The 12,342-nt window shown below is 41.6% G+C and overlaps 1 protein-coding gene across 1 annotated transcript; it reads left to right on the top strand.

Annotated features, from left to right (window-relative positions):
- Window positions 1–2,685: 2,685 nt before the first annotated feature.
- On the top strand, window positions 2,686–4,898 carry LOC129538431 (nucleosome assembly protein 1-like 1). Its single transcript, XM_088830342.1, has 2 exons — window positions 2,686–4,063; window positions 4,754–4,898. Exon 1 carries the CDS (start codon window positions 2,854–2,856, stop codon window positions 4,027–4,029), a length of 1,176 nt encoding a protein of 391 aa, XP_088686468.1. The 5' UTR covers window positions 2,686–2,853; the 3' UTR covers window positions 4,030–4,063; window positions 4,754–4,898.
- The last annotated feature ends 7,444 nt before the right edge of the window (window positions 4,899–12,342 follow it).

The raw sequence follows: 12,342 nt of genomic DNA, 5'->3' as shown, positions 1-12,342 counted from the left end.
TTCAGTGTCCTTCTTTGGCTCCCAAACTTTGGGTCTTTCTCTCTCCTTTGAGTCTTCCTTCCTCCCCCACCCCAACTCACCCTTCTTTTCCCTAAGAAACTATCCCTCTGAGAAGACTATTCAGTAGGAACTGGAGAGATATGCGTCTAGAATCAGTGAATGCCATTTAGGTAGACAGTTGGAAAAGGCCAGGTAGAGACAGGGAAAGCCTGAATTAAGGAAAATGACAAAATGAAGAGGAGAGGATGAGTTTAGGAAATGTTTTAGAGGGAAGATCAACCGGATGTGGTTAGACTGGGGTAGGAGAGAAAAGAAAGAAGAATATAAGGCACATCCAAGGTATTAATGAATATAAAAGAAAGAAGGAAGGAAGGAAATGATTGGAAAATAGGAAGATGATAGGAAAATGAGTGAAAGGGTAGAAATGAGAATACCAAAGATTAGATTTATTACCAAGAGAAGTAGGAGAGAGGCTTATAAGGGAGGACAACTGTAAGAACTGCTACCTCTTGAGCGTATAACTGAAGTAAGAGACCAAAGTTCCAGTTGGCGCTAGTCCACATAACTGCATGATTTTCTTTAACAGTTTGGATTATTAATAGTAAAAGCTGAAAAAATTGGTGGTAGACTGATCCAAGACTTGGAATTTTCTGGGATGATCTGCTGGGGCAGAAAAACCAAGGGGCAACGGGATTGATTATGCTATGAAAAAAAATGTTCAAAGTGATGAACAATGGCTCAATAGTGATAAAAGTGAGCCAGGAAGGCACTGATAGACTGGGGAGGGGGGATGGTGGAGAAGAGGCAGAAGAGGAGCCAAGGAATTGGATGTTTTGAGGTAGTGAAAAGTAAGTAAGAAAACTGGCACACTGAGAAACAGATGTAAAACAGAGAAGAGACCCTGTGTGAATCCGTGGACTCTGGGACTCAAGAAGAAAACAGACCTAGAAAAGAGAGGGTTACCTTCTTCCTCTGAGATGAGAGGGAAGGAGAAAAGGAAATACCTTGTTTCAATGTTTCTCAGCAGAGAAGCAGCAGAGAGAGGAGGCTGACATTATAGAATCTTGATCTCGTCCGTCATGCAAGATGGGAGTGATACACAGGAAGTGGTATTGTAGGAAAGATCAAGAAAATACGGTGGGAAAGCACCCATCTTGATTGAAAAATCAGACAACTGCCTGTTGGTAGCGAGGGCTCAGCGGAAACAGTCGGTTGACATTGTCTTGGATTTGATTTCTCAGTTTTCCCCAGCAGCATCTTCTGTTTTAGAGAAGAAATAGAAAGTACATGGTAGATTTCACTTTGGGTGGAGAGTACAAAAAATAGGACTGAATGGAGGACCGAAGGGTAAAGGGCACTTATGAAGATTATTCCTGAAATTATCAACACTGGTAACAAGCGGAGAGGAAGGCAGCAGGGCCGATGGGCACTTGGTGCCACGAGAACAGTGGTGGATGCGGTAGCAGGGCTCCCAATGAAGAGGACGAACAGAAAGTTCAATGGCCCTGACAAAAATCACACCAGAGTCTCCCAGTCCAGTCTCCCAGTAAATTAAAAAGGTGAATGCCCCTTTAAATCATTAACTAAACCGGCAGACTCTCCCAGCCTGGGCTGTTCTGCTTTGCCAGGAACAAAACTTCTGTGAACCCTCCAGGGCAAGTGACGCATGATCCATCTCCCCTGTCTGGACAAGCTTGATCTGGCCTCCCTCCTCCTGCTAAAGCAGGCCTGAAGTATGTGCTGGATTCTGTGTCTCAGACTCACATTCCAGAATGTTCCGGGATCCTGCTGATAGAGCCTTTCAGCTTTTAAAGGGCCCTGCTCTAACCCTCCCTGGCTGTGCCCCTCACCACTGGATGAGGAGACTGGGGCCAAGAGAATGCACCCACTCAGAACCCACATTGATCCCCTCTAGACCAGGGATCCCCAGCCTCCAAGATCTAATGCCTGATGATCTGAGGTGGAGCTGACGTAATAGTAATCAAAATAAAGTTCACAATAAATGGAATGCACTTGAATCATCCCCAAACCATCCCTTCCCACCCCAGTCTGTGAACTGCCTTCCACGATCCGATCCCTGGTGCCAAAAACATTGGGGACCACTGCCTCTAGACCAGACTCTGGGTACCTTGGACCATCCCAGAATTCCCTGCCCAAACAACCTCAGGCTCACTTTCCAGGCCAGCCTATACTTCCTCCCCGGTCCCATCCTCTCAAGGGCAGACCACACTGCTAGTACACTCACTCCTCAGCCTGAAGGTCCCCAGGGGAGATACACACAGCGTGGATTCCACACTCCTTCAGGAGAGGCCCTTCTCCGTCAGAGCCAGGGATGGGACAGAAGAGGGGCAGCCTCAGCCTGGGATCCAGCTCACCCCATGCCTCCATGTCCTACCGCAGGACTCCAAGGGGTTCAAGAATCAACCATTCAAACTTGGTCTTGAGATCATGAGGGAGATAAAGTTACTAAGTTAAAAAAAACATATTTTATTTGTAACATTTACACAGTTAGACATGGGATGTGTATAAGTTCAATTGCTCAGTCATGTCTAAATTTCTGTGACCCCTATTGACTATAGTCCCAGGCTCCTCTGTCCATAGGATTTTCCAGGCAAGAATACTGAAGTGGGTTGTCATTTCTGTCTCCAGAGGATCCTCCTGACTCAGGGATTGAAAGCACATCTGGTCTTTTTTAGCGCCATCTGCTCGCGGCGCCGCCTCCTGCTCCTCCCGCCGCCGCCCTGAGTCACTGCCTGCGCAGCTCGGGCCGCTCGGCTCCCCGCGCTCGCCACCGGAGAGCTGAGCTGGAAAACGAAATTTGCCATTTTTGAAAATATTTGGCATTTGTACAACATGGCAGACATTGACAACAAAGAACAGTCTGAACTTGATCAAGATTTGGATGATGTTGAAGAAGTAGAAGAAGAAGAAACTGGTGAAGAAACAAAAATCAAAGCGCGTCAGCTGACTGTTCAGATGATGCAAAATCCTCAGATTCTTGCAGCCCTTCAAGAAAGACTTGATGGTCTGGTAGAAACACCGACAGGATACATTGAAAGCTTGCCTAGGGTAGTTAAAAGACGAGTGAATGCTCTCAAAAACCTTCAAGTTAAATGTGCACAGATAGAAGCCAAATTCTATGAGGAAGTTCATGATCTTGAAAGAAAGTATGCTGTTCTTTATCAGCCTCTGTTTGATAAGCGATTTGAGATCATTAATGCCATTTATGAACCTACAGAAGAAGAATGTGAATGGAAACCAGATGAGGAAGATGAAATTTCGGAGGAGCTGAAAGAAAAGGCCAAGATTGAAGATGAGAAAAAGGATGAAGAAAAAGAAGATCCCAAGGGAATTCCTGAGTTTTGGTTGACCGTTTTTAAGAATGTTGACTTGCTCAGTGATATGGTTCAGGAACATGATGAACCTATTCTGAAGCACTTGAAAGATATTAAAGTGAAGTTCTCAGATGCTGGTCAACCTATGAGTTTTGTCTTAGAATTTCACTTTGAACCCAATGAATATTTCACAAATGAAGTGTTGACAAAGACATATAGGATGAGGTCAGAACCAGATGATTCTGATCCCTTTTCTTTTGATGGACCAGAAATTATGGGTTGCACAGGGTGCCAGATAGATTGGAAAAAAGGGAAGAATGTCACTTTGAAAACGATTAAGAAGAAACAGAAACACAAGGGACGTGGGACAGTTCGTACTGTGACCAAAACAGTTTCTAATGACTCTTTCTTTAATTTTTTTGCCCCTCCTGAAGTTCCTGAGAGTGGAGATCTGGATGATGATTCTGAAGCTATCCTCGCTGCAGACTTTGAAATCGGTCACTTTTTACGTGAGCGTATAATCCCAAGATCAGTGTTATACTTTACTGGAGAAGCTATTGAAGATGATGACGATGATTATGATGAAGAAGGTGAAGAAGCGGATGAGGAAGGGGAAGAAGAAGGAGATGAGGAAAATGATCCAGACTATGACCCAAAGAAGGATCAAAATCCAGCAGAGTGCAAGCAGCAGTGAGCAGGATGTGTGTGGCCTTGAGGAAACCTGCACTGTAATAGCCTAAACACAGCTATTATTTACTTACAGCCTTATGTTTTTGTATTTTCTTGGTAGACTCAGAAGTTTTTTTTAAAGGAAAGGAGCTGATATTTTAAAGACCAAATTTGTTCTACTTAGCATTTTAACTAGTTTTTCTGCCAGCTGCATCGAATGCACAGAATCTCTCACGCATGTTTGTCCATTGCCATATAATTTGGTTCTTCTTGGAGTATTTTTATTGTGTAACTGTTAGATTAAAGCTATGAAAATGAACAGAACTGTGAAATGAACCAGATTTTTTTGTCTTGCTAAGTTTTTTTCCTGAAGAACCAAAGTATTTTTTTAGCTGGTTGAATGGGTTTAAGTTTGCTTGCAAGAGCTGTGCCTTTCATTACTTTGTTACAGAAATACAATGACTTGCATTAAGACAATTCATCGTTTAAAAAGCAAAACTTGTCAAGACAAGTATATGGTTAAGAATTTCCAGTAAGACTACACCTGATAATTTAGATTAACAGGTTTTTGAATGTCAAGTGACATTAGTTACTATAAGAAAAGCTTATTAACTAATAGTATGCTTATTGGTTATCTTAGGGAGGTGAATAAAACCTAGTATTTTCAGAAGTTATGCCTCATTATTTTTATTTTAATTGTACTTTTAAAATTTAACCTCCATTAATTAAGCATCTTTTCTTTGTGGTAGGATCTACCTTCTGCTTCCCTGGAAAGGATGAATTTACATCATTTGACAAGCCTATTTCAAGTTTTTTGTTGTTTGTTTGTTTGCTCATTTTTGTTTTTGCAGCCTAAAATAAAAATGTCATATAATTTTAGTTCTCAAAAGATAATGTCTTAATTTTGTACTAATTCAGGTAGAAGCAGAGGCCTAGCTTAAATTATGTACCCAGTTTACCGTATTACTGAAGAAAAGGGTGCCAAATTTGGAAGAGGTACTACTATATCTACTACTAATAAAGTATTAAAAAAAAAAAAAAAGAAAAGAAAGCACATCTCCTGCATCTCCTGTATTGGCAGGCAGACTCTTTACCACTGAGCCACCTGGGAAGCCCTTAGACACAAGATGCTAACTTGTTTTGCACTTTCCCTTGGTTTCACAAATGTCAGGGGCAGTCCTGGCTCCTGCAGTGTTTTATTTGCCGGTTGTGCAGAATAGCTCGTCAGAATTCTTATTTTAAGTTTATTTGATATATGCTGCTGCTAAGTCACTTCAGTCGTGTTCGACTCTGTGCGACCCCATAGACGGCAGCCCACCAGGCTCCCCCATCCCTGGGATTCTCCAGGCAAGAACACTGGAGGTGATTGCCATTTCCTTCTCCAATGCAGGAAAATGAAAATTGAAAGTGAAGTCGCTCAGTCGTGCCCAACTCGTAGAGACCCCATAGACTGCAGCCCACCAGGCTCCTCCATCCATGGGATTTTCCAGGCAAGAGTACTGGAGTGGGTTGCCATTGCATATAGTTGCAAATTTTATCCCAAGATGGTGAAAAATAGACATCCATTTAAAATCCTCTCTGGATTTCTAAAAAGTTTTGGCAACCTAAGCTCTCCCCTAATTTTTGATATCATTTTTTGTCACTTGATAGAGTGTGTTCCCCTGTTTTACTAATGTCTGTATTTAAGCTGAATTTCCTGAAAGAATCTGTGGACATTTCTATCCTACTGTATCATTCAAGGTACATAGCTCGGCCTTGAATATAATCCCCATCCAATAAACGTTGGGCTTCCCTTGCGGCTCAGCTGGTAAAGAAAGAATCCGCCTGTAATGCAGGAAACCTGGGTTTGATCCCTGGGTTGGGACGATCCCCCAGAGAAGGGAACGGCTACCCACTGCAGTATTCTGGCCGGGAGAATTCAATGGACTGTGTAGTCCACAGGGTCACAAAGAGGTGGACATGACTGAGCGACTTTCACCATAAACATCAGAATATGTCTTCGGTATATAAACAAAGACCCAGCACACCCAAAATAAATAAAAACTGAAAAAATATTATATTTGCAGCTGAAAGCATTCTTTCCTGTTAGACCCAGACAGGAATTGTTGTTGTTCGGTCACTAAGTGGGGCTTCCCAGATGGTGCTAGTGGTGAAGAACATGCCACTTCACAATGCAGCAGAGTTAAGAGAGGAGAGGAGTGTTCGATCCCTCGGTCAGGAAGATCCCTTGGATAAGAGTATGGCAATCCACTCCAGTATTCTTGCCTGGAAAATCCCATGGACAGAGGGGCCTGGTGGGCTACAGTCCATGGGGTCACAAAGAGTCAGACGCGACTGAAGTGACTGAGCTCGCAGTCGTTCAGTTGTACACAACTCTTTGCAACCCCATGGGCTGCAGTGCGCCAGGCTCCTCTGCCCGCCACTACCTCTTGGAGTTCGCTCAAATTCCTGTCTATTCAGTGGGTGATGCTTTCTAACCGTCTCATCCTCTGCTGTCCCCTCCTCCTTTTCCCTTCAATCTTTCCCAGCATCAGGGTAATAGAAAGCTAAATAAACTGGTGAACGGAGATCACACAAAGGATCGTCTTAATCGTGAGTATGTGTTCTAATTTCCCCCTTTCTGTCCTCATTTTTTTGTTTATCCGGAAGAGTAATATTAACTTTTTAATAAAATATATGCGATCAGTCATCTGTCTAATGTTTGGGCCCACAATGTGTTTCTTGGCTAAAAGATCCCTTCATGCCACTTCCATACATGAAAAGAAATAAACCATGAGACTCTAATCTCATAAATGAGGAACAAGGGTTGTTTCCTCAAATGAGACAAGGATTTAAGATGAGAACATGTTTTGAGTTGAGATGGTTTTCATAAATCCTATCTAGGTTTATTTTATTGTTTACTGTATTTTGTTCCCATTTATACAAGTGAATAATAGATTTAATTGTGTTCTATCATTTACATCATAAATATTTCCTCTAGGTTTGAGTGCTGTGAAGTGTTCCTTTAAACTTGAATGGGGATTAAACTTGGCAGTGATTTAAGGTAATTAATTCATATGTCGGTTGTTAGCAAGGTCCAGTGATTAAATTCTACTTTATAGTAAGTTATTAACTCTCCAATTAAAAAAAAGCTCTTTATCAACTTATCAGTTTTAGCTATTTATTCTTGTTGACAGATGAGATAGGGAAAAATCACCTCTGTACTTTCACCACTGAGCACTGGGGTCAAATGGAAGTCTAGGTTCTTCAAGGTCATAGTTTAAATATACAATATATATTTATTCTATATAAATATATATATAATATAATATATATTATAATATATAATATATATAATAATATAATATATAATATTATAATATAATATATGTATTCTATATAAATATATATATATATAGAATAAATATATATTTATGGGGGAAGGTGCCCTTGGATCTTGTTACCTTTGCAACACTGTCTCCTGAAATTTTGCAAAGAAAGTCTGATTTCGCTCTGTTCAGAATTTTTAAACTTCCAAAGTAAAAACAGTCTAGACCAAATATTTCATATTGAGGTCAAATATTAAACTGCTTTATGGTTCATGTTTTTTCCCAATATTACCTGTAGTCACCATGCTGTACATTTTACATCCCCCAACTAATGGAAGTTTGTATACTCTCTTTGTGCAATACTTTTTAAAAAGCTGACAATGTTCAAAACCAATGTAGTGTTATATGCCAGTTAGACCTCAATTTTTTAATGATTTTACTTATTTTTGACTGCCCCAGGTCTTTGTTGCGGCACTTGAGCTTTCTCTGGTTGTGAAGCATCATTGCTGCAGTACTTGGCTTCTCACCGTGGTGGCCTCTCTCGTTGCAGAGCACGGGCTCTGGTGCTCAGGCTTCAGCAATTGTGGTGCATGGGTTTAGTAGTTGTACTGCACAGGCTTAGCTGCCCAGAGGCATAGAAAATCTTCCCAGAGCAGGGGTGGAACCTGTGTCCACTGCATTGGCATGTGGATTCTTAACCAATGGACTACCAGGGAAGTCCTCAACTTTTTGAGGAAGAATAAAGAAATGTTTAGACTCTTTAGATGCTCTCCTTGTGAACAGGCTAGGGGGCTGAACTCTAGTTGAGTGTTGACACCTGGAACACAGCAGTGCAGACCTGTTATTTGCAGGCCAAAACTAGCCACAGTTTCCCATCTCATGAAAGCAAGTTTCCTCTTATTCCACTTTGTTTCTTGACCTGACATTTTGTTTCATTTATTTAGTTTGAGAACAACCATAATGGGCCCTTTGCTTTCCCCTGTTTGAATTGTGGATGAACTGCTACCAAGGTCAGTTCAAGCCCAACTTTTTATCTGGTCAACATGACTACGCTAGTGGTTCCCAAGCCTAGCTGATCATCAGAATTACCTGGACTGGTTTAAAGAGCTTTCAGGCCTTACCCCAAATACACTGAAACTGAGTCTCTAGGGTGGAGAAGGGAATCTGTATGTTTCAAATCTTCCCAAAGTGTTTCTGATGTTCAGCCAAGTTTGGGACATGTATAGGACCTCCTCCAGGTAATTAGAGATCCCTTGAGTGTGGCCTTAAGGTGTTACCTCTGAGAAAATGCCATTTGTAATACCAGAAGATTCTGAAAAGACCGGAGGTTCCTATTTGCAGTCTGCCCTTAATGACTGTCTGCTACCTTGGCAAAGAATTCAGTGCTCCTTGTCTATCACTCTCACTCTCAGGCTGTCCTTGTGACTTATTTACCCTTTCAAGCTGCCCAGCAGTGGTAAGATAGACTTTGGTCTCATAGACCTGACATGGCCTTTAGGCTCAGCCTAGTCTATGGGTGACGTTTGCCCTCTCTGTACAGTGGAGATAATATTGTCCTCCCAAGGGTGTTATGAAGACCAGAAGAATGTGTTTATATTACACCCTGAACCGGGTATTATAACTTGTTTGATTTTACTTGTCCATGACTATGCACAGGTTGCATAAATGAAGCTTGGTCATCAGTTTTCCCTGATTGCAGCCCCTGGATTGCTCTGGGCAGTGTTTCTCAAAGTAAGGGACATAGATCATCTGCATCTGAATAGGAAAGAGACAGGATAGAAGTCTGCTCTTAATGCAGCTCCAGCTTTCTCTGCTTTTGAATCTTTATTGCAGTGTATCATACACACAGGAACGTATATATTTTTTATGAGTGAAAGCTCATAAACCGAAAACGCTCATGAAACCAACATCCAGATCAAGAAATAAAGCATGACCGGCACCCCGGAAGCACGAGGACTGTGAGAACCAGGGTCATAGGAGGAGCCCAGCTGTGGAGCTGTCCTTTGCCACAGCCCCGCTCTTGTCTCACGAGCCGAATCTGTGGGCCGTGTGAGCCCTCCCCAGTCTGAGAGGCTGGGGCGCTGGCCTCACATGAACCCTTAAAAGTGACGAGGCTTCCTTTGTGAGAAGGGTCACAAAGGGTGTCTCCGTCATTTACGTTCCTAGCATACACCCTAAACTGCTGAACACGAACGAATCCAGGCCCTAGCCAACAAGGAGTGGAGATCACTCATTGCCCGACAGCATTGCTTATTACAACACTCCAGCATTTTCTCACGGAAGGGTGAATGAGGTGGGTTCTAGTGTAATTACCTTTGTGTAATTGAAAACTAAATCACCAAGGACTGCATAGTTTAAATATCCATTTAAATACTTCCATTTTATTGCACTTATTTTTGCAGGACATGCTACTACCAAATAGGCTATTAATTTTTCTAACAGATTAAAATCTGCATGGGTACATTAAAAACTAGCACAGCTCAAACAGATGCCCTCTATTTTTTCCAGAAATCATTAGAGAGAGCTTGTCTTTTCATTTAATCCAGCTATTCAAATAATCTATTAGACCAAGACCTATAATAACACAGGTCTTGCCCAAAAGAGATCAGGTTTTTCTATGCAATATAGTTTAGGCAAGATTTTAAATAGAAGCACAAGAGCCTGTGGTGCCTTTGCCTATACTGCCTCAAATTTTAACATGTATACAGAGCACTTGGTGGCGGGGGAGGGGTTGTTAAAAATGCTGATTCTGGCTTTATGGGTCTCGAGGCGGGAGATTATGCATTTCTCACAGGTTCCCAGGTGCTGTTGCTGCTGGTCTGAGTACCACACCTTGAGGAACAAGAGTACTCAGAATAAGCACTGACTAGAATCCTGGCTCTAGTGTTCTTGCCTGGAGAATCCCAGGGACCAGGGAGCCTGGTGGGCTGCCGTCTATGGGGTCACACAGAGTCGGACACGACTGAAGTGACTTAGCAGCAGCAGCAACAGCAACAGAAGCCTGGGTGCAGATCTGGGCTTCATTTACTGGCTTACATAGACTGTTTCTAAGTCCCTTCTAACTGTACAATTCCACTATTCAATAATTCCTCTATGCTTAGTAGCTCATTTCTCTTTAGGCTTCTGATTCTCATTGTTATAAGCTCTTGTATTAGATATTGTTGTGTTTTGGAGAGCCAGGTAAAAACTCTTACTTATGGCTGAAAAGTTTTGTGTTTCAATCTTGTGCAATTCTGCCTCAATCCATGGGAATTTTGGCTAATAATAACGTAATTCCGGGCTTGGACCATAAACTAAACTTGAGTCAGCAGTGTATGGCTTTGGTTAGATAAGCAAGTGTGAACCAGGGAGTGTAACGAAAAGAACAGGGCAGTTAATCCTGCCGGTATAGGCCGTCCTTATACGAATACTGTACGCAAACACCCACAGCTAGGAAGAGCTGCGGAACATGAAAGAAAATTTCAAAGAACTGGCATTATGGAGCTTGTGAAGAGAGAACAAAGGATGCCTTAAGAATCATTTTTGAATAACACCTGAAACCAGCAATCCTCTGAAGTAAATGGCTTTGCAGTGTAATAGAATAGATTTAGGTAGCTCTAAAGCAGAACTTTCTCACGAGAATGATGATCCTAGGTAGTAAGATTGCCAATGATAATTTTTATTTCCAAAGACTTAAAACCAATCCTAACTACATTGCCCATCCGTTGTGACACTAGCTGATATATTGATTGGGGTTCTGTGGGGTACACTGGTGTACTTATTGAATACAAAGAATTAAATATGATCACAAAACTATCAGGAAGGCTGTCCTCAAACTTCAGGCCAGACCACATACCAACAGCCTAGAGGTCAGAAAGCTATGGAGACTATTGCCAGCCCCACAGCCACTTCTCACCAGTGGAGGTGGTGGCAGTACTGAGGCAGAAAAAGTCTAGCCATTGAAAATTATTTCTAATATCACATGAACATTAACACCTAGGAGGGGAAACTAACAGGTAGGGAAAATGGCATCCGTCTTCCTTTTACCTTCCAAATCTCCCTTCATTGTGTCTGATTGGCAAAATCTAGTTTATATAAAACTATCGTGATTTTTAACTGTAAGTCGGTATTTATTGAAGTATAACAGACACATAGAAAAATGCACAAATCACAATCAGTCAGCTTGTTGAACTTTCCTAAGTGAACTCACTCATGTAATCAGCACCCAGATTGGGAGATGGAAATTTCTAGCACCTAGAAGTACCCCTTATGTTCTTTTCTAGTCGTTGTTCCCCTTGAAGGATTGTTTCTAACATCATAAAACAATTCTGCCTATTTTTGAACTTATACAGACTGGAATGATACAGTATGTACTCTTATATGACTGGATCTTCTCAGTAATTTTGTGAGATTTATCCATGTACTGCTGTATGTTATTGCACTGGATGAATATAACAAAATCTATGTATTCTGCTGCAGATGGACATTTGGATTGTTTCCAGTTTGGTTATTACAAATAGTGCTGCTATGAAAATAACATGTATGCATTTCAGCTAGATTTAAAAGAATGGAGTTTCTGCATACACCCCGAGGAAACCAGAATTGAAAGAGACACAGGTACCCCAATGTTCACTGAAGCACTATTTGCAACATCTAGGACATGGAAGCAACCTAGATGTCCATGGGCAGATGAATGGATAAGGAAGTTGTGGTACATATACACCATGGAATATCACTCAGGTATAAAAAGGAAAACGTTTGAGTCAGCTCTAATGAGGTGGATGAAACTGGAGCCTATTATACAGAGTGAAGTCAGAAAAAGAAAGACAAATACTGTATATTAGTGCATATATAGGGAATTCAGAAAGATGGTAACAACAGTCTTATATGCGGAGCAGCAAAGGAGACACAGGTGGACTCAGTGGGAGAAGGCAAAGGTGGGATGATTCGAGAGAATAGCATTGAAACACATATACTACCATATGTAAAATAGAAGTCCAGCGCAAGTTCAATGCATGAAGCGGGGCACCCAAAGACAACCAGGGTCAACC

Source organism: Moschus berezovskii, chromosome 2 (genome assembly GCF_049115385.1).
Source record: "Moschus berezovskii isolate FMDL1 chromosome 2, NW_MosBer_1.0, whole genome shotgun sequence".
NCBI classification, from domain to species: domain Eukaryota; kingdom Metazoa; phylum Chordata; class Mammalia; order Artiodactyla; family Moschidae; genus Moschus; species Moschus berezovskii.
This window is presented reverse-complemented; position numbering and strand designations above follow the sequence as displayed.